A 24,062-nucleotide genomic window follows, 5' to 3' on the forward strand; every position below is an offset into this window, starting at 1 on the left:
TGGAGTTTAGTGATTACTCTGTCGATTTGTTTGGATGGATGGAGAATTTTTGGTTTGGTTAGTGGTTTGCTGAGCACTTTTTTGATTTGGCTATTTGAGTTTAGATATAGGTTATGCCATTTTTTGTGATTTTTTGCTTGTTTACACTTTTAATTTCTGATTTTGAGATGGGAAAGTTTAAGCTTATTTCTGGGATTTTGAGGGATAGGTGAATGCCATGAGGCAGAGAGCATATATATGTACATGTAAGGACAACAAAATTAATCAGATGACAAAAGGTGGAAAATAACAAAGGGTACAAGCTAACAAGGGAAGCCAACAGATGATTGGCGCTGTAACGTGATTTACAATAGACAATGGAAGCCAACACTTAAGTTATCATAGATAAGTAATTTGTAATGAACACTGTGCAAATGGGGGGAGGGGGTGTGTGTAATTAGCACTGATAAGTGTTTGAAGAATGGACATAGCAAGGGGCAAATTGAAGCCAGCTAGGCAAAGCAATAAGTCCCAAGCACAAGGCAGATAGGTTCCCTGGACACGGTTCATGGCTGACTGGTGGCTCCTGATGCCCCCTGATGCCCTCAGTATTGAACTGGACCATTATCACTCAGACAATTATTTACAGGCTGATATGATTGCTGACTGTGGTGTAAATATGACATGTCAATGCAGGGGAATTATACTGAACAACAAAAGTTCCTGTGTCATTGAATAAGATTTAATGCAAAGTTATGTTTTTTACCAAATCTGAAACAATTTCGGTTTGCAACAGATAAAAGACTCCTGTAAGTGTTCAAATGGTTTAATTTGCCATACTGACTTCAGAAAATGTGTGATTTCATAAAAAACATGAACATGCCAAAATTTCAATTTACAAATCAATAACGTGTGTGTCCACCTCTGGTTGCGATGCAAGCAACATATCTTCGTCTCATGGAATGGACCAGGCGTCGCACAAAGACCTGTGGGATATCTGTCCATATCTGCTGGAGCATGTTTCGAAGTTCCTGGAGTGTCTGTGGAACACGTGGTTGATGTTGAAGGCGCCTATCCATCTCATCCCACATGTGCTCGATTGGTGAGAGATCAGGGGAGCGAGCCAGCCAGGGGATGACATTCACGTTATTTTGTTGAAGAGAATCCTGAACAAGTCGAGCAACATGAAGCGTTGTCACGTTGTCACGTTGTCACGCGCCATGACGACGCAAAAACGGTAGAACAACAGGGCCGATGATCTCCTCGTGGTAGCACTGTCCATTGAGATTTCCCTCTACCACTATCAAACAGGTCCTCTGTCTTGCTGTAATCCCACCCCATACCATAACGCTACCGTCCCCGAACCGATCTTCCATGACACAATGATTGACGTAACGTTCACCTCGACGTCGGTACACTCGAATCCGTTCATCGCTGTGGCTGAGGTCAGTGAATAGAACTTGTCCCCACTGCATGGCCGTCCAGCGTAGACACTGTCTGCACCACTGTAGATGTGCTTGACGGTGGTTTCCTGTCTAAATGGGACGTCTGGCGGGTCTTCTGGCGACAATCCCTGCACATCTGATGTGACGACGTACGGTTTGTGAAGATATTCGTCACATGCCAGGGATGCTTCTTGCAGTCACTGTTGCTGGCTGGAATCGATTTCGTAGGTGTGTTGATTGACTCCAGTTGTCTTGTCGATTATTGGTTACGCGTCTCCTGCCACTCCGAGGATAGACTGCATTCATCTGTTGCCAACGTTGCCATAAACACCAAATGGTGTTTCTGTAGACGTTAAATTGTCTTGCAACATCACGTTGACTCGATCCTGCTTCAAGCATACCAATGGCTCGCAGATGCTCATTTTCAGACAGGCATGGCATTTCGTAATGTTGAATAATTGAGTAATTTGTTGTGTTTCTGAGTGGTTGTTGTCTGCACGATGCTAAACAATGCATATGGAATCCCGTTAACGCACATGTTTTTATACCCATTCTTGGGCAGTGAAATGCATGGGGCTTGCATAAGTCAACTTTGGCATGGAATGCATGCTTTTCTGTAGCAGTTGCGTTTTGTGACTTGATTCCATACATGTACTACAATATTGAAAAGCAAACTTTACTTGTTTGAAAAATACACTTAATTATTGGTGTCACAGGAACTTTTGTTGTTGAGTATATATTGAATATTATATGAATGGACCACTGAAAATCAGTGATGACATCAGGTGTTCGCGAAAAGGGTAAGCATGTCCTGCCCTACTTGACAACAAAGGGATAATGCTGTCACAACACCTACCAATGTTATCCCACTCATGTATGCAATTGTTGTTACTGTTAATCCTCCACCTACGATATATATTCTGTACTATGTCCCTCATTCAGTCTTGCTTGACAACGGTATACCGAAACTTCGCTTTTCCCAGTATTAAAGAAGTTGTTATTCATAAAAATTGTGATTTCTAAGTAATGCCTATCAAACAATTTATGTATGAAGTATACAGGAAGAGATATGAAACTAGGAAGTAGTGAAAACTAGGGAAAAAGTGGCATAATTAGCCCCTCTCCATCCGTCATATTTTGTTTCTGGAGCAACACGTACTCATGAACTGTTCCCAGACTTCTACCTGATGCTCTGTACGTACATTAGGCCTGCACGACTGGTGGCTTTTGCCATTCAAGAATTTAAAAAAATTAAATTTTCCATTTCCAAGGCAAAAAGTTGTACAGGTTCTTTGTGAGCAGATAGATATCTTTTGGGGTGGGATGTAGCCTAGTGGTTAAAGCATTTACTCTTCACGTCAAAGGCCTTGGTTCAATTCTCCACGTGGGTACCATGTCTGGTATCCCCCACAGTCATGTTGCTGGAACATTGCTAAAACTCACTCACTCACTCACTCACTCACTCACTCACTCACTCACTCACTCACTCACTCACTCACTCACTCACTCACTCACTCACTCACTCACTCACTCACTCACTCACTCACTCACTCACTCACTCACTCACACAGATATCTTACATCATACAACCCTGTTGGAATTCTGTGTTAGAAAGGTCGCCAGCATCCTATGCCTGTTTTGAGAGGCAACTCATGATGGAGATTGTGTTCATTTTCAGAGTAAAATATCACGATAAGAGCAGTTTATTTAGTTCCTTGAATTGGTTTATTACCTGAAAAGTTGATTTTATGAGTCGGAAAACTTTAGTGAGGTGTCCGATTTCCGTATTTCATTTTCAATTAATTATTCATGTATTACAATATGTACCACAATGTACTGTCCTTTCATCTGTAATTTGTTTTGGTATGCGATATCATCTTCGATTTTCTGATCCAGTTTCCTTTTTTTTAATCCGAAATAGACCCATACATCAGACTTTCCCCCACATTTTGACAACTTTGAAGTCACTCGCTATTTAGTTGGATGTTGGTGTGATCACAGTGCTGTATAATAGGCACATTATACACAGGAAGCTGGCCGCAAATAGATTTGCTTTTGTCGATCACAGGAGGATCACTTAACATCCCCCACCCCCACCTATTTAACTGCTGCCCATATGATTCCTTTATTACCTTTATCTTTCTACTTTTTTACTTCAGTAACTTAGAACTAGGATATGTATTTAACAAAATAATAACATTCATTTCAACAAAACGTTTTTTAACTCTGCATCCCTCTTCTCGATGTGATGTTAAACTAAACTCACTAACTCACTCACATGCCTAATGCTGCTGTAATTCTGGTACTGTGAAAAGTCTTGTGTGAAATCAGTGGATTACATTTTCTTTTGTCATGGTTTCCAACAAATACGCTGGCTTGGACTTATTTAAACAGAGAATCTAACAGAATAATCTTTATGTTAAGAAAGAAATCAAAAGATTAAAGTGCATGTTTACAAAGCTGTATTTACCAGGCCAATCAGATCATATTTCAAACACATGTGGCCTTGTGTGTTGACATTAACACATCTCTCAGTTATAGTTATGTGTTTGTCCGGAGTGGGAGATTTATGACATGTGCGTTGTTTGTGAGCTGTCATTTGTCTGTAGACAGATAGCAAAACTCTTCAGTTTGGAAGAGATGACTTGATTTAGTACCAATTTGTATCAACTGTCGGATGTTTATTATGACAGTTCTGTGTTATAAACCAGGAATGTAGTACTGTGGCAAGGATTGATCAGAATGGGGATGGTTGGGAATATCTCAGATCTTCTGATCTGCTGTTGAACATGAAGTACCTTTGGAAATTAAATCACTGGAAATATATTGATGTTTGGCATTTAAGTGTTTGCATTGAAGGTATGTGTACCAGTTAGGGCTGGGACAAGTTCAAATTTACAATCCAGGTACCCACCAACCTATTCCCCCACCCTACTTGGGTACCCACTGTAAGTCTCAAGAGGTAGGTACAAAATTTCTGATTGGGAATAATTTGAACGTAGCCGTGGACAAAATGTATTTAGATAAGGTACAAAACAATCTGGTCATGCATACACCAAGTTGACTGAAGTTTTATCTTTATTCAAACACATAAAAGTCAGAAGGAATATTGTTAAAGCCCAACTCACTCACACTATGGGTCAGGGCACATGTTTCTGTCCAGGATCCGGGGGACACGGGTGGCCCAGTCGTCAAAGGCGCCGCAATTCGCTGTGCAGAGTTGCGTCCCTTGGCCACGCCAGAAACCTATGATTGTGGGTTCGAATCCCGGTTCGCCCCGATTATGTTTCTAGGTTTGTCAGCTTGTGGGTTTCACCGAAGTGGTAAACGTCTGAGACCTGCATCACTTCTGGCTTTCCTCCCATATTAAGCTAAAACGCTGTGATATAACTGGAATACTGTTAAAAGCTGGGTTAAACCCAACTCACTCACTCACTGTCCAGGATCCTCTGGTCATGGGTTTGAATCCCAGTTTCATCATGATTATGACTGATCTTTGGTTTGTCTGCACCATGGATGGCTTTTGTGTTAGTGTTCAAGTGGCACTCATCCTTCACTTACTTGGGCTAAATGGGACCTACATTTTCTTCATGGTGTTTGACGAACATTGGTTCAGTGATTTCTATTTCATGGGTCACCTGTTGCCAGGGGTGAGTTATTAGAATGTGTCTCACCATCATCATCACTGGGGTGGGTGAGGCGAGGTGAGGTGAGGTGAGATGAATTGAGGTTGTTCACAATAAACATGGATACCCGACTCAAACACTGTATGCTGACTCAAGTCGACTAGTCCTTGTTTTATCCCAACCGACCATTTGATATTCTGGAGGTTCCTGGGATATTTTTTGAGATTGAGATATTTTTCAGCTACCAAACCAGATATTGTTTTATTTTAAACTGTGAGCCTGAATAATTTTTTATTTAAGAAAAACACCTTGCAGCAATGTAATTTTTGTGCCAAGCAATTTCTACTTTTACAACAGTCTGAAGTTTATTTATTGTTTTCAGATTTTTAGGGGACAATTTATTTTTTCAAATAAATGATGATAATGATGTCTGTTCCAAATGTGATGAGATAAATCAAGTTATTCATGATGCTGCTGGCCTGTTATACGCTACATCTTACAACCTCCTACTCACAAAGTAAAAAACTAGAATATATTAGGAAACTTATGTCAATTATGATATTACTGGAATATAGGTCACATGGCTTCTTTAATGACAAGGGGGCACGGGTGGCCCAGTCGTCTAGGGTGCCGCGATTCGCTGTGCAGAGTTGCATCCCTTGGGCACGCCAGAAAACTTTGATTGTGGGTTCGAATCCCGGTTCGTCCCGATTATGTTTCTAGGTTTGTCAGCACCATACCCGTGCTCGTGGGTTTCACCGAAGTGGTAAACGTCTGAGACATGCATCACTTCAGGCTTTCCTCCCACATTAAGCTGACACGCCGTGATATAACTGGAATTCTGTTAAAAGTGGCGTTAAACCGAACTCACTCACTCACTCTGACAAGTGGGTTGAACTGGTGGTAAACCCACCATTGCTTGTCGCACATAAAACAAGTTTGATTCCATACACTGTGTGAAGGCCGGCTTGGTGTGCCCTGTATCAAGTGGCTAGAACATTGCTCAAGGTGTATGTGACAATGTGTAGTCACTCACTCACTCAATCTTTGAGAAGGATTTTTTTGGTTTTGTTTGTTGTTTAACGCCGCACTCAGCAATATTCCACCTATATGACTGCAAATCATCTGCAATCTTTTAATAATCGAGTCTGGATCAGACAATCCAGTGATTGATATCATGAGCATCGATCCACCCAATTGGGATCGATGATGTGCATCAACCAAGTCAGCGAGCCTGACCACCCGATCCCGTTAGTCGCCTTTTATGAAAAGCATAGTCACCTTTTACGGCAAGCATGGGTTGCTGAAGACCTATTCTACCCCGGAATCTTCATGGGTCTCTTTTCGGGTTTCTTTCCTTTGAGAAGGAACACTGTGGGGATGCTATGTTAGAATTCGCCCCAAGCAACCTATGCTGGTCATAAGAGGCAACTAAATGGATCGGGTAGTCAGGTTTGGTGACTTCACTGACTTGGTTCCCAGTGAGTCATGGTATCACAAGTGTGTGGACATTTTTTCATAATATCAATCATTGGACTGTCTTGTTCAGACTCGATTATTTACAGGCCTTTGTCATATAGCTGGAATATTGCTGAATGTGGCGAAAAACACAAACGCACTTTGATAAAGAATTATTTGTGTATGAATGATAATTGCAGTATACAAGTTTTGAAGAAAGCCTTGCACACTTTAGTATACCTGTTTAAGCAAAGGTAAGGTCTTATCTGAAGCTATTATTAGAATCTCACTTAACTTCACATTTTCACTGTCAAGTAGGACGAGGTATTAAATAGTCTTATCAATGAAGCCCCCGAGTCTTGACTTCATAATCTTTGAGTATCGGCAAGCAGGTCAACAGCAGTGATTTTATCACTATTCATTTTCTCACAAGAGGTCGCGTACACTGTGAGCGATTTGTATTGTTGAAAGTACTTACATTACAGCTACTTCCATTCTCAGTGGGGCAGACTTGCATTGACACCCTTTCCTAAACAGAGTCAACCTTTATGGGCCTCTCTGCTGGTGGAGTAGGTGGAATGTCAAGTGTGGGAATAATACAAGCATCCATGTCAACAGTCGGAGACTTGTAAAGTGAGTGAGTGAGTTGGGTTTAACGCCGCGTTTAACAGTATTCAAGTTGTATCACGGCGTGTCAGCTTAATGTGGGAGGAAAGCCTGAAGTAATGCAGGTCTCAGACCTTTACCACTTTGGTGAAACCCACGACACGGGTATGGTGCTGACAAACCGAGAAACATCATTGGGGTGAACCGGGATTCGAACAGACTTGTAAAGAGGCGTAAGGACGATTATCGTGAACAAATGGTGAAGTGTGGAATGTTTATATGTTTTGACTAATCAAAGCTCTGAGGTTGAAAACTTTACAGTGTTGTGAATACACAGTGCCGTTTAGAAAGTAGTCAAATGTAACAAATGTTATATTTGGGATAACACTTTCTTGGCTGAGTGGGTTAGATCGCTGACTTTTCGCCCATTACCTCATGCCACAAGGGGGCACGGGTTGCCCAGTCGTCTAAGGCGCCGCGACTCGCTGTGCAGAGTTGCGTCCCTTGGGCACGCCAGAAACCTATGATTGTGGGTTCGAATCCCGGTTCACCCCAATTATGTTTCTAGGTTTGTCAGCACCATACCCGTGCTCGTGGGTTTCACCGAAGTGGTAAACATCTGAGACCTGCATCACTTCGGGCTTTCCTCCCACATTAAGCTGACATGCCGCGATATGACTGGAATACTGTTAAAAGCAACGTTAAACCCAACTCACTCACTCACTCTCACTCATGCCACAAGTGTGGCAAGCCATTGCTTACTGTGTCAGCGATTTGACAGAAACAATATGTCCCGTGTCACAAACTATTGGCTGATACAAAGGATAACAAAGGGTAAAAAATTTACCCGAAAAATAATTTCGACTTGTTGATTGTCACTGAGTGGGTTAGATCGCTGACTTTTTGTCCCGGCGATTCATTCTATGAGACACATGGGAAGGCTAGTACCTTCGAGTTTGTTAAGCTACCAACAACTGTCGTGAAACATTGCATTGAAATGAGCACACAGTGCCATTTAGCAAGTGGTCAAATGTAACAAATGTTATGTTTAGGATAACACTTTCTGAGTAAAGTACGGATTCTCGTACTTTATTTAGCTGAGCCCCTTAGAGTGTTTGTTCTTCAGAAATGACAAATCAGAATGTTTATGCATTAGGTGCTCTGAATGTGCAGTGTGAAGTGCTGGTAAACAAGTAAACAAATAAAGAAGTAAACATGTAATCAAATAAACAAATAGAAATAATTGGTAAAGACCAAATCAACACTTTTATTTAGATTTATTTTTTTGGTGTTAAAAATGATGATTAAGTGTGAATTGATACAAGAGATTAACCGGTTTGTGTTTTAGTTGTGAGGTTATGTTATGGAACTACAAGTTTGTTAACTAGCTGTTGAAATACAGCTTTGTTATATTTATCCAGTATTTGATCAAACTGGAATGTATTTGTCAAGGCTGGTACTAAAAGTGGGATTGGTCAGGCAATCGGAATAGACCAAATTATTCACTTTATTTGAAAGTTTGTTAACTTCACGATGAAATGTTGGTGCTGACATTATAAGTCTATGGTTGAAAAGGAGAAACTTTTTGTAAAAAAGTGTCCTAGCCGATATGGATTTGGGGTCTTTACTTGAATAAGTGTGTTTTTGTGTAATGTAAAATTATTGTGAAAACAGTTTACTCAAATTATGCAGGTACTCTTGATTCATACTCCAGTCACATATTTGCTGATACAGCTTTCAGTATGAAATAAACCACTCCTTCAAATAAATAATGATGCAGTCAAATATATGTCACTGTACATTAAACCTCCGAAACATTCATGTATTCGTATGATCTATAAATAGTTATGTAAGAAATATGAGGTTTTTTTAATGTTAAAATATGTCTAAAAGAAATCATTTTTCATTTAAGTGATGTATTCTCGCGTTGTGACATTTCATGAGAGTGGCAATTAAATATGAGTTTAAGCGAGCTACAGTTATTAAAACGCCCCATTACCTCATGCCACAAGTGTGGCAAGCCATTGCTTACTGTGTCAGCGATTTGACAGGAACAATATGTCCCGTGTCACAAACTATTGGCTGATACCAAGGAAAACAAATGGTCATATATCTACCCGAAAAATAATTTCGACTTGTTGATTGTCACTGTGTGTGTATCAGGTTTCACAGTCATCTGATATATGATCCGTGGAACTAGTGGGCGTGGCACTTGATGTGAATTTCAGTCAGGTAGCAGGGGGTTGGCAGGTATCCAGTGATAGGTGGTATGCATGCAAAGCGAGGGAAGAGGCTACATGATGGGACTATGTGTGCTACTTGACAGACCGGCAAATACGTCTCTTGATCTTCTAGTTTCTCCAGTTCTACTTGTTGACAAAACACTTCCTATATCGTGGATTCTGTTTTTTTTTGTGGTGCAAGTATTTGGATCAGTTAGTATAGGTGGCTACATGTGAGGAGAATTTTTATTGTAATTTTTTTAACTGTGTTCGTGGTGACATTGTTTTGTGATTTTGGATTTTGAACTTTTTCAAACTTGGGTGGAGATTGTGGTCACAATACCAGATCGTGACGATAACTTGTGTGAGGTGTCAAATGGTTGTGAAACTTTGTAATCTAATATTCTTGAGGTTTTATGAAGGAAGCATTTAAATCCAATCACAGTTATATTTGCCGTTTTGGAAAACGGATAAGGACTTTTTATAAGACTAACGTTTTGGATAAGTCTGTGAAACACCTGTGAATGATCGTTGTGGATTTACCTGCCTGTGGGACTCTGGATATATATGACGATGTACGTGCCGCGCAAATCCGTGTCAATGTGGAACGTCAACAACCTGCCATCAAAGTATACGCTAGAGCAGATACCTGTCACAGGTAAGACAAGCTCTATGATACCTGTCACAGGTAAGACAAACTCGATAATACCTTTCACAGGTGAGACAAACATAATACCTGCCACAGGTGAGACAAACTGTAAAATACTTGTCAGAGGTGAGGCAAACATAATACCTGTCACAGGTGAGACAAACTGTAAAATACCTGTCACAGGTGAGACAAGCTCTAAGATACATGTCACAGGTGAGACAAACATGATACCTGTCACAGGTAAGACAATAATCTATAATACCTGTAACAGGTGAGACAAACTTTATAATATCTGTCACAGGTGAGACAAGCTTGACAGTATCTGTAACAGGTGAGACAAATTGCATTATATCTGTAACAGGTGAGGTAAATTCTATAATTATAAACCTGTATAATAGGATGGTATGCCAGGATGTAATTGAAAAGACAAAGCCTATAATAGTGTGCTAAAGCTACTGTTATTGTGAGTGAGTGAGTGAGTTTGGTTTAACAAGGCTTTTAACAGTATTCCAATTGTATCACAGAGTCAGCTGAATGTCGGAGAAAAGCTCGAAATGATGCAGGCCTCAGATATTTTCCACTTTGGGGAAACCCATGAGCACGGGTATGGTGCTGACAAAAATAGATACACAAATGGGGCGAACTGGGATTCAAGTCCACCATCATAGGTTTCTGGCATGCCCAAGGGACGCAACTCTGCCTCAGACAACTGTGTTATAAATTAACTGGTCTTGAATCATAGGTCTTAAACTTTTACAATTTGGATTAGACCCATGAAGATTCCGGGGTGGAATAGGTCGTCAGCAACCCATGCATGCCGTAAAAGGCGACTATGCTTGTCGTAAAAGGCGACTAACGGGATCGGGTGGTCAGGCTCGCTGACTTGGTTGATGCATGTCATCAATCCCAATTGCGTGGATCGATGCTTATGATATTAATCACTGGATTGTCTGGTCCAGACTTGATTATTTTACAGACTGCCATCATATAGCTGGAATATTGCTGAGTGCGGCGTTAAACAGCAAACAAACAAACAATTTGGATTACAGCAAGGAACCCTGACTTTCATGCTTAATATTGAAGAGCTAGTGGTTTAAGCATTCTCTTGGGACACAAAGGTCCGGTTTTAAGCCTGGAGAGGACATTACTGTAGTATTTCTGAAACTTCCATAACAACCTGCTCATACCAACAGTTGATAGGAACAAGGATCCCCATAAAGATCCTGATTAGAATAGGTCTTCAGCCACCCATGCTTGCCGTAAAACGTGACTGTTCTTGTCATAAGAGGTGACTAACGGGATCAGGCTTGCCGACTTGGTTAATGCATGTCATCCTATCCCAATTGCATGGATCGATGCTCATGATATCAATCACTGGGTTGTCTGGTCCAGATTTGATTATTTACAGAACAAAAGGTGCAAGGAGTTTCATTAATGTTTGAGAAAAATGTTCACTTTGAGATGTCTTTCCTCACAGACATAAAACTTAAATGCTCTCCCTGTCGAACATTGCTCCTAAATTAGCTCTCATAGTTCTTAGGACAGTCGTGGTAAGGCATCAACCCTGCCTGACACTCGGCATTTAGGGGCTAAACTATGTCTAACTAAGTCAGTATACTTATAATGTCTGAGTGGGGTATTCATGTTTAACTGCGGCATGGTATCTCAGTTGGCAAGCAATATAAAATCAGTGTTATTCCAGATTAGTACAAGCAGTCACACAGACACACACGCACATGTACATGCACATTGCTTTTTTAGTGCAGAAATTTTGAACGCGATGTTAAACACCATTTCACCTCACCTCCCTTCAATGATCAGTCTCAGCCCAGTTTGAGATGTTGTTACCCTGTCTGGCGCTCGGCATTAAGGGGCTAAAACAAGGACCGGTCGGCTCGGAGTCAATATACTGTGTCTGAGTGGGGTATTCATGTTAAACTGCGGCATGGTATCTCAGTGAGCTAGCACTATAAATCGGCATCAGTCCGGACTAGTACAAGCAGCCAGACAAACACACACACGTACATGCACGTAGCTATATAAGTGCAATAATCTTGGGACACGACGTTAAACCCCATTTCACCTCACCTCACATTGAAGTTCGAGAGGTAGTTGAGGTGATTATTGCACTGATATAGCAATGTCTCCTCTCTTCCTGAGCTTGTCCGGACTAATGCTGGATTTAAAGTGCTAGCCATGCCGCAGTTTAACATGAATACCCCACTCAGACACAGTATACTGACTCCAAGCCAACACGTCCTTGTTTGAGCCCCTTAATGCCGAGCACAGTGCTGGGTAACAACAAGTACCATCTTTTCACATCTTTGGTATGATGCAACGGGAGATTGAACCGCTGACCTTCCACTTTCCGGGCAGACACTGTATCCGCTAGACCACAAGTTGTCCAGGACAGTATTATTTTCCATATGAACAGCATTTACAGAAGTCATTAGAAACAGCTTGGGAAGAACAGTTGAACTTCAGATCTGTGGCTAAAGTCAGAGACAGATGATGTTAAGCTAAATAAAAATGAAAATCACTAAAAACGTAGTTTGACATTTAACGAGTGTTGTACAATTTCTAGACAAATATGGGAATGTGACATCCTAGTAACAAGTGACCTGCGAGATTACAGAGCAGTAGACAGACATTGAGAAGTGTGGGAAGTCTGAGACGAAGACTCAAACAAAAGACTGGCAAGTCATGAGTCATGGACACAATTGTAATCGTCAGTATTCAGTGACGTTCAGCATCAAGGTGTGCTGATGACCATGGGCAAGGATCAGTCCGTGTTTAAGATGAAGTTAAGACCCTGCCCCCCACCAGGTAACAATGGGGACAGAGGAGATACCTGGCAGGTGAAACAGTGGGACTTGATGAGCTCACCTGCATTGTTGCCTTGCTCCATGTATGCGTAGTCATGAAGCCTGTGTGTCTGTGGGTGTGCTTTAGGCTTAAGGTAGAATACTGACTAGCTACATGATGAAATAAAATTAGTGAAATGAATTGAAAACAATGGGCTTGGGCGGATGATGTCAAACGTCACATTTCCACCGTCTGAGCGTTTGTTTAAACTGGCTACCTGCAAATAAGTAAACGTTGCTTTACATAAAGTACAATTGAGCTTTTCTCAGTAAGAATTCAGTCAGTGATGTAACAAATGTATTTTTTGTAAAGATGCAAAACCGTTTCTCTTGTATATTCTATTGGTTTATAAATTGATCATAATGCAGAAAATTAGGCTTTTTCTTTTATCAAAGTTTATTTTATTGACCTGAATTTGTGACGTAATGCAGTAATTCGCTTACCAGTGTTTTTGATGATGTTTTGTTGATTGATCATTATTGATTATGGTTGACCATAATACTTCATTGCAGAGAAAAATGTTATTAGAAATAAAACAAATCAATTGTTTTTCGTGTATTTTAAACCATTAATTTTGTTTGGTAAACCTTGACATCTCAAAACTAATAATATAATGCAAATCAACATTCATTTTCATATAAAGCTTTAGACTTTTTATTTTTTTTAAAGTACAAAATCACAATAAAAACAGGTATTATCCATATTCTAAAGTAATTTCTGGAGAGAAAAAATAAATTTGATGGTAATCAAAATTTGATATGACAGATGAATGAAACAAAACAGCTATGACCAGTGTTGGATGATGAAATACCGACCAATTCCTCAAACACAAGGGGGGCGGTCGGGTAGCCTAGTGGTTAAAGCGTTAGCTCGTCACGCCGAAGACCCGGGTTCGAATGCCGACATGGGTACAATGTGTGAAGCCCATTTCTGGTGTCCCCCGCCGTGATATTGCTGGAATATTGCTAAAAGCGGCGTAAAACCAAACTCACTCACTCACTCACTCAGACACAAGGGGTGGTGGGGGAGCCTAGTGGTTAAAGCAAGCACACATAGCTGAAGGCGTGGGTTCAATTCCCCACATGGGTACATATTGTGAAGCCCATTTTAAGTGTCCCTTAGCCAAGATACGTGATTGGGGATTGACAGTCAAGACATGACCTGATGTAGGGTAATGTCTTGAATGTTAAACCCCACTGCGGCTCTTGTGTCCCTGTCATGATATTGCATAAAACCCAACTCACTCACTCACTCACTCACTCACTCTCAATGTTGCCTGGGGTTCATGGGCAGATGTTCCCCTAATGGCAAAACAGCTCACCATTGTTGCAAACAAGATATTAAGGATATAGCCTGGAGCACACATACATACACATGCACATAGACAACAAGAAAAAGTTACATGCACTGTCAAATGGGTAACCCCAAGATGAAAATCTTTGGAATGATGTATGAAAAGTTTTGGACAAAACTTCCAACAATATTTTGATATTGCTTCACTTAGCTTATCCAGAGGACAAAAGTGTATGAATGGCATAATGTGGCTGATTTGTCAATGTTGTGACAAACAAGCTGGAGCAACCACTGGCTGCATTGTCTGATTACCTGTGCAGGCCATTGTTCCACACAATGCACCAATCAGCCTCACCTTCCCTATTGTTCTACCTGGTGAAAAACATGCAAAGTGAGTTTCTTGTACCGTGCTGGCAACTTCAAAGGAATGTTACTGTAAACCTTCTGACACATTTTATTCATTTGTGTGTGTTAAAGTTAAAAATATGGATTATTTAAATGAATTATTTTTATCTTGTTAATAGGGCAATTATTTATATTTATTGTATCATAAGTTGATGTTTGTCAATTAGATGAAATGATTGTCGTGGTTGAGTGAGTGTAAGTGGTTTTACAGCTTTGAGTGGCAAAGATAAGTGTTGTGGTCAGTTGTGAGATCACTGCTGTGGTGGTCAGTTGTGATGAGGACTTGATCTGGGTGGACATTGAGGTGTGGATCCTGCTGCCCATTAGCAGAGTGACTTTGCTCTGTCCCCAGTGCTAACATACCTGGATAAAATGTTTGAAACTAACATTAAGAGGACCCCCAGTATATTTTCATGCCAGAAGAAATGGAGATCAATCAGTTTTGTGGCTCGATCGACATCCCAGCGATTGCTGTTTCCGGACAAGGAACCTGAAGGTAATGTTTGGATTCACGGAGATTCTCGATTCCTGGAGTCTTTTTCCTCAGCTTTCATTGTTGACTTCTTGGTATGTTTTTCGAGGGGAGCTGTATTTTGAAGTTCAATGTGTCATTGGCTTATGATTTGTCATGAAGTTGGAAGAAAGTAATATTGAAACCTATTGTAAGTCCTGTGAATGTGTACCATGTTTTAGTGTCTACCACTTTCCTTTTTGTTGTGAAATTACATTTTTGTTATATTCTATATGCATTTTCACAGTTATGATCTTATCTGATACTAGTATCAATGGCTTCATTTGTAAAAGAAATAAAACATTATTCACTGGAGTTTAATTGACCGATAATTGTGCAGAGTAGTCACATGAGTGTGCTACAGACCTATGATTGTGGGTTTGAATCCCAGATTTACCTTCATGTTTCAAGGTTTGTCGGCACCATACTCTGTGGAGATAGGTTTTACTGAAGTGATAAGTATCCAGCACCTACATCTCTTCAACCTTTCATCGCCCGCCTCCGTGGTCTTGTGGTAGAGCGTCCGCCCGGAGAGCGGAAGGTCTGGGGTTCGATCCCCGGCCGCGTCATACCAAAAGACGTTAAAAGATGATACTTGTTGTTACCCTGTCTGGCGCTCGGCATTAAAGGGCTAAAACAAGGACTGGTCGGCTCGGAGTCAGTATGCTGTGTCTGAGTGGGGTATCCATGTTAAACTGCGGCATGATATCTCAGTGTGCTAGCACTATAAATCGGCATCAGTCCGGACTAGTACAAGCAGCCACACACACACACACACACATGCACGTCGCTATATAAGCGCAATAACCCAATTTCACCTCTCTTCAACCTTTCATCCCACAATAAGCTCACCCCCCATGGTAAAACTGAAATACTGTTCAATGCTGTTCGATGCAAAGCCAAGTTAACCTACTGTACTCACTGCTTCGCCTTTCACTCCCTCATGATCAATTTGGTTTTTTGTGGCCTGATTACCATTTTGCTGGCATCTATCGCTTTTCAAAAGCAGGGTATTCTCATTAAAACATATTTGGGGTCCCAAGTCATGAGCATGGCTACCTGTGCCACACTTCACTTGATGTCTGAAAATGTTATTGATGTCATATCACTGCAGACCCTTGAACATCACGGGTAGAATAGGTCTTCAGCAACCCATGAAGATCCGGGGTAGAATAGGTCTTCAGCAACCCATGAAGATCCGGGGTAGAATAGGTATTCAGCAACTCATGAAGACCACGAGTAAAATAGGTCTTCAGCAACCCATGCTTGCCGTAAAAGGCAACTATGCTTGTCGTAAGAGGCGACTAACAGGATCGGGTAGTCATGAAGGCTTGCTGACTTAGTTGATGCATGTCATCGACCTCAATTGCATGGATCAATGCGTATGATATTAATCACTGAATTGTGTGGTCCAGACTCCATTATTTATAGACCGCCGCCATATAGCTGGAATGTTGCTGAGTGCAGCGTTAAACAACGAGCCAACCCAAGTCATGAGCATGGCTACCTGGGTCACACTTCACTTGATGTCCTGAAATGTCATTGATGTCATTCCACTGCACATACACAGAAGTTCCTTAAACTGATTATTATTGATGGGGATTTCAATGTTAGATTGGTGACAATCAACCATTTACACATTTACTATACTTTGAGTGTTCTGACCAGAATAGATTAACATCATTAGATGTAACATGCAATCTCCAATTTTGATAAATTTAATTATTAAAACATCAATGCTTTTTTGGATCTCATTTTTGATAAATTTAATTATTCAAAAATCCCACAGGACGCCCACTGTAAATGAGTTGCACCCATTGTCAATTTATACGTGCATAGAACGCAGTATTTTGGAATTGGGTCTGCAGGAAGTGTTGTCTCTGCTTCATCAACAATTTGTTCCGTAAATTGCGTTCCTGTATCTATGGTAACCAAAAATGTGAGTTACCAGAAAATTGCTAAAAATTTCCAGAAATGTGCAATTCAATTACTGACCTTGAGTCAGGATGTCTTTCTTGTGTAAAGCAAATTCATAAAGACGAAGTGATTGAACATACTTGGAAGCAGCTTTGAAGTTTTGTCAACAGAAAACCGTTTCCCACACAACTGATAATATTAGAACAGATCTGTCATCATGAGCAAACCCTCATCAAGGAAACCCTTCAAGAAGGTTGTCAACAATTCCGCCCCAAAACTCTTAAGAAATTTCAATTTTCCATCTGATGATATTGCCGAGGAAATGACATCTGATATCACTGTCTCTGAAATATTGGCGTATAAACACCTTTGTAATTCTATTTTGCTGATCAATGGCAGATGCAGAGCAGCTGAGAGAGTCGTGGTGAGAGTTCAAATAATATTACTCAAATTGTGTGCATAAGAATTTGAGTCAGTGCTGTAAAGCAAAATAACTCTCTGCTCATGAAATTACAAAACATTCCGGTGGCCAGCCAGAAGGCACAAGTCAAATAGAAAAATACAAATACGTTATCCTTTGGACACACAATGACACTTTTCTGGAGCATGCTGTGGAGAAGTGAGACCGACACGTGGACAAGACATTCAAACTAATTAAGCCTTTTCTTAAACCTTTGCTGCCGACTTTTAAGGAGCGCTGTATGTACTTGTCCGGAGTAGTGTGGTTGGTTAGACGAAGGTGTCGATACGTCTGCCACTCCATCCACGGATACTGCCACGGCTGTTTATTTGTCATGTTGCGGTGTCTTGCGTGTACATTGAGCCTGCTTTGATTGATCAGTGGCCTGTTGTTGGGACAAAACCTGCTGCTGTCTTGATTCAGAATCATTCTGCTCACTGGCGCCCTGTGCACGACTTGCTCCCTCTGCTGCAGTCGAACTCACGGCGTTGGATTCGCTGCCACCGCTGAGTATCTCGCGGTCGCCGATGTCTTTGAAGTTCTGCTTTGGGATGGTTATATGATATTTATAACTCCGTGGCAAAAGTTTCCAATATTTCATTTTGGGAACTTTGGTTTTCATAAAGGTTATATTCACGTGTGTTTGAGATATGTTTCCCAGCCAAGATCAACAGCTTTATATGTTTTGTCGATGACATTTCAATAACCTGTGTGAAATATCTGACCTAAGTCGATATTGGAGTTCAGATCAACTGTGCAGAGATTCCCACTTGTATTGAGACCATCACAACCTATCTGGGGACAATTGATGGGGCGACCTTGTCAAGGACCTGTGACTTTCTTTTAGACAGAGCCACCGATTTACACTTCAACTATTTTCAGCATTTGGAATCTGAGAATTTTCTTGACCTTCGGACCATTGTTTTTTGGCCTTGAAACAATATTGATGCCAAGATAGACTTCACTTCTTTGTCAGACCTTCCTAGTAGTTGGAAGCACAGGTTCATTACCGTTTTGTCTTGAAAAGAAAAATCATTTATCGGAACAATGGTTAGAGCAGTTTGTCCCGAGGAGAAAAAATGGGCAACGACCCGTGAACATGAACTGGCAGCTCGATATATCCAGCTCGCGCAACTCTCACAGGATGTAAAAGATGGAAAGGCGTCGTTAAAAGATGAAAATACCCTAAATCTTGTCCTTCATTGGCTGAAAGGTCTTCCTAACAGGCGCTATCCACCATATGGTAAGATTTTTATTTGACCGTCCTCTTAATATTTTAGTATATTGATGTTCATAAAATGTAATTTTAAAAAATCTGTTTGAAAGAGGCAAACTAACTTATGTTATTGTACTTTGGTGATTATGCTGATACTGCAATGGTATTACATGATTCTAAATCTATGAAACGTGTGTCGATTGGTAAACTGTAGGCTGCAGAAGGCACGTTCGGTTGTTTTACCAGGAGTCAAGGGAGCTGTTGCTGTGATGAAAATATTGCTCGCATGGTCTGGACGTCTCTCAACTCAGCATGATTTTTCTATTTCCAATGGACTGCTTAAACATGTTAAGTGTATGTATTTGTCAAGATACACAAGTGTGGGAAGGAATAGTTTGATGTGAATATCGGAAATTTTTGAGTGCTTTACAAATTGATTCTTGAAAGCAAATGTACTGATGGGAACACCAGATGCATTAATACCCTCATTCTGGATAGATAGTGTAAGTGGATTTGACAAGATACTTAAACATGGCTCTTTTCTCGTTTTTTTTCATGTTCGGTTCCCAGCCTAAATAAATTTAAATTTAAAAACTTAAATAATTTTCTGACTTTCACTTAAGTTGGTCAGCTGTTCATCTGCATCTGTACCTAAACATGGCGCTTTTCTTGTTTTTTTCATGTTTGGTCTCCAGCCTTTAAATTAGATAATTTTCTGACTTTCACTAAAGCTGTTCATCTGCATCTGTACCTAAACTGTTGACATAGGATTCACGTGAGGCATGGATGTCGGGCAGGACCAGGTATATCGTAAACAATGAAGGCAAAACACTGATTTCCTTCATCTGTAGCTTGTTAGCGACAATAAACTGATGTGAGGTGGGTGTTTTGTAGTGGGGTGTGTGTGGGGGGGGGGGGAGGAGGATGAAAATCAAAGAATTAATTTTAAACGGCCTTCATGTCATGCCCTTGTTCTTTTTCTTGTGTTAAGATGAAAATGGACAAGTTCTTTGACTCGTTAGATCAGAGTATAAACATCGACAGCCCAATTTTACTCTGGTTCTCGGTCCATCTTAATGAGTGATTTCATGTCAGAGATATTCACTGTGTACCTCGATGATAAGGACAGGGGGAGGTACCATATGGTGACCAGTTGACGGTATATGTGAGTTATATACTCACCACCAAAAGAAACGCAAACCACAGAAACATTGAGAAGAGTGTAAGTTAAGATGAGATGTTTCCTCTGTGTACCACTTAATGACAAAACTAACAATCAGTCAAGTGTTTTTACCGAGTGTCTTTATTCTTATCACGATATGCTGCATGTGATTTCCAACTTTACACGCTAATTCTGCAAAAAGACAAATGGTGCATCTCGAGTCATAGATCTGTCACATCACATGTGATGCGTTCATGAGCATCGGTTCACACAACATGCCAGTATGTTTATTTATTCATCAAACCAGTCTAATATCTCTTGCATATGGGTAATTCATCATATATTAAACAAACTATACAGTATTTGCGTTTCTTTTCTTGATGAGTATATATAATACATCCAGGTAATAATACAGGCTCTGTTAACAGTGTAGGCTAGCAAATGTTGCAGACTTATTCAAGCTAATTTAACAGAATTTTCAACCCGGAATTATGACTTAGTTTATCATCCCAGGACATTCTGTGCATTGTATTCACTGCAATCCTTTGTGTAAAGGGTATTGTGCATTGATCAGTGCTGGAATGTCACAATAAGGAAGATAATATACTTAACATTGTCATCATTGGTTTGTAGCCATCATACAGTACTAGTGGGTTTCACAATGTTCAGACACTGGTAGACTACATACAGCCTGCTTCATGACTTGCTCTCCCCCCACATGATGCTGAGATGCTGATATATCGGAAATACTGTTAAATGCGGTATTAGACCCAACTCGTTCACTCATTATCCGTGGTAAAAAGTTGTAGAGAATATCCTGATTTCAAACAAATTGTATGGTCAGCGGCCGGTGTCAAGTACCGTAATTGATGGATCAGGAAGATGAAATTAATCCAAGTGAGTTTTCGATCTCAGATATGATTATGTATAAACTCAGTTCAGTCATATAAAGGTGTTGTGTCATTGTTACATGAATGAAAACACCATGGCAGGCTTCTTGAATTCAGACTTTCTTCATTTTGAAGCCTCCTTTATGAGGGTTTAACCATAAAATTTGACTGAGCAGGTATTAAAGTGTTAGGAGGAGAGATAACATGTATTTATTGATCTTGTGCATTACTTTGAATATGTTCATTTTAAAGCCTCCTTTATGAGGGTTTAACCATTTAGTTTGCCTGGACAGGTATTAAAGTGTTAGGAAGACTGAATCATGTATATATTGTTCTGAGATGCTACAAACCACTACACTCAATTGTTTGGGGAATATTGTACTTTTTTCATTTGCTGGATAACTGACACCATGTGGCTGTTTTATACGCTTACCATATCGCTGAGCACGAGAATTCGGGCCATTCCAAGAGATGATAGATGCTGTCTTTGGGCAAGTGAAAATAACCATTTTAGTTCTCCCCTTGTCATTTGGTCATCTTTTTGCTGAAGTGACTTTATTCTTTCTATGCAACACTTGGGTAGGCAGGTACCTTCATCGAGTTTGTTAAAGGTACCTACACCTATCGTGAAACATTGCAATGAAAGAATAAGAAACTTAAATCCTCTGTCATTGGTACTACAGCTATATAAATCCCACTTAAAGATATGGCATCATAATTATTAGGGCTGTAACGATTCACCGATACCTACGATATCATTGATACTTAGGAACAAATGATACTTGAATCGTTGGTTTATGAGAATGCGATACGCTGTAAGTAGAACAGGACCTAATGGAGTTACCTCAGGTAATGGCAGAAGTAGCATAGCGCGACCAATAGCATGGCAGAACACAAGGACGTGGTAGTTGGTGACACTCTGACTAACTGTTACATTTAATAACCATCCCTTCATTTAAAGCTGTTTTGTTGTTGTGGTTTTCTTGCTTAAAGTTTTTGAGATAACAACAAATAAATGTATGGAGAAAGAGGTTTTAGGGCTGTATTTCAGTAATTTCATCATGTCTTACGATTTGATGTGGTGTATTGTGATACCAGTGGTATCGTCAGTCTGTATCGTGATACGTATCGTATCGCAAGATACCAGGTGATACTCAGCTATAATGCTTATGGTCAACATCTACAACTTTCATCAGTCCAGGGGCACGGGTGGCCCAGTCATCTAAGGCACCATGATTCGCTGTGCAGAGTTGTGTCCCTTGGGCACGCCAGAAACCTATGATTGTGGGTTCGAATCCCGGTTCGCCCCGATTATGTTTCTAGGTTTGTCAGCACCATACCCGTGCTCCTGGGTTTCAACGAAGTGGTAAACGTCTGAGACCTGCATCACTTCGAGCTTTCCTCCCACATTAAGCTGACACGCTGTGATATAACTGGAATACTGTTAAAAGCTGGGTTAAACCCAACTCACTCACTCACTCCGTCAGTCCAGTATTTCCTCCCACACTAGGCTGACACACCATGTCGGAAAAAACTAAATTAAAACACTATCTTCAACATTAATGCCTTATTTTTAGATAATGTCTACCTTATGTCATTTCCTGGTCAACCTGAAGCGTTTCTATGAGTGTGGAGGATCCCAAGTTTTTACCTCTCGACTAATTTGCATGTTGATTGGTTCCAAACACTGCCAAACCTTGCTTGTACATATTGTCAACAAAACAACTCGGTCAAACAAAACAATGAAAACTGAGGTTTATTTAGCAAACTGACAGAGAAACAGATCATGGATGTTTCTTTTCTTCCTTGCTGGTCATGCGTAGATGTGTCAGGTTCAAAGATGGTCTGTGTGTTATTGGGTATCAGGTGCTATCCAAGATTCTTGTTGTTTTCGTAATTATTTAGCAGCACCATTTAGTGTATATGAATAACTGTCATGTCGTGTATACATCACAAAATATGGACCTTTTTGCAAAACTCAGGTCTGATACATTACTAAGTGTATGACATAAAACAGGAATTTCTTCATTGTTATTAGGGGCAGTCGGGTAGCCTAGTGGTTAAAGCGTTCGTTCGTTCGTCACGCCGAAGACCCAGGTTCGAACAGACCTGGGGGCACGGTTGGCCCAGTCATCTAAGGCGCCGAGATTTGCTGTGCATCTCTTGGGCATGCCAGAAACCTATGATTGTGGGTTCGAATCCCGGTTCGCCCCGATTATGTTTCTCGGTTTGTAAGCACCATACCCTGCTCGTGGGTTTTACTGAAGTGGTAAATGTCAGACCTGCAACACTTCGGGCTTTTCTGATTATTAAGCTGACACGCTGTGATATAACTGGAATACTGTTAAAAGTGGCGTTAAACCCAACTCATTCACTCACAGACCTGGCAGGTTCCTGTTGGAAGAAAGAAAGGTTGTTCCCCCTGACTGACCAGGAGTTTCACACAAAATGTTGATCAAAATTAAAATGATGTATACATCTATGCTGAGGTATACCTGTTATTTGTTGTATTACATTAACGGGCGTCAGTTTACCTGCGGAGTTTGCTCCCCCAAAGTGGTGGGATGCTAAACATGAACATTTTTTAAAAAACCACAAACTCCACTCAACAGGTGAAGATTTACCTCAGAATTAGATTATCTTAAGCCCTTGATCTCTCTGTAGACCTTTGTTCTAATCAAGGTGATCGGATGAAAGAAGGGTGTTAATTGTCCTTGTATTCAAACATGTCACCTGAATGATAGCTTTAGTCAGGCAGCTAACACAGCGATCACTATTGGTCGACCTTGAAATAATTCTTAGCGTAATTGTTTGCGTTACAGTAAATCCTTCCCAAGCCTTGGTGTGTTTGACCGATATGGAGAACAGTGTCGGGCTGTTTGGCCATGTTTGTGCCATCATCGTGTTATGGATTTCTTGTTTGTGTGACGATCTGTCCAGCATGGCCGTCCTAATGATGCATTGCTTAGGGGGGATTTCTGTGATTTGTTGCATTTCATTACCAGACGTCCGTTTACCTGTTGGGCATAGCTGGAGGATGATGCTTCAGTCTCGGTGATGATCGTGTAATACAATGCAAGGGATTTATCAGTTGTGTCAATATCGTGTGAGTTTGATGGCATTGAGTTTGTCAACTGGTGTTGAGGAAAGACATTGTTGTGGTTACAGGGATGCTCTGTTTTTCTCAACCAGAATATTAGTTCTTGTGATTCACTCACTCAGGGACGCTTTGGGTGTGAGAAAGTCGTCAGAACTCTATTGCTTGTCCAAAGAGCCAAGAAGATTGTATCTGGTGGTCAAGCTTTGTGATTTGGTTTATTGAATGGTGCCCCCATGGTGTGGATTGTTTCCTATGTTT

At 40.6% G+C, this 24,062-nt stretch overlaps 1 protein-coding gene across 4 annotated transcripts in view; it reads left to right on the forward strand.

The window, feature by feature from the left end:
* The window catches only part of LOC124143981 (rho family-interacting cell polarization regulator 2-like), a 119,882-nt gene that overhangs the window by 29,453 nt on the left and 66,367 nt on the right, over nt 1-24,062 (forward strand). Inside the window, exon 1 of one of the 4 annotated variants that reach the window (XM_048385846.1) lies at nt 9,715-9,994. The exons of 2 other annotated variants lie outside the window; for them this stretch is intronic. In XM_048385846.1, the coding sequence (XP_048241803.1) occupies nt 9,904-9,994 (91 nt within the window). In that variant the 5' untranslated portion in view covers nt 9,715-9,903. Of the gene's footprint in view, nt 1-9,714; nt 9,995-24,062 lie in introns of those variants that run through there. One more of the 4 variants, XM_048385847.1, reaches the window with a different exon arrangement.

This window comes from Haliotis rufescens, unplaced genomic scaffold, assembly GCF_023055435.1.
Source record: "Haliotis rufescens isolate VD_foot unplaced genomic scaffold, xgHalRufe1.0.p SCAF_6, whole genome shotgun sequence".
Classification (NCBI taxonomy): Eukaryota; Metazoa; Mollusca; class Gastropoda; order Lepetellida; family Haliotidae; genus Haliotis; species Haliotis rufescens.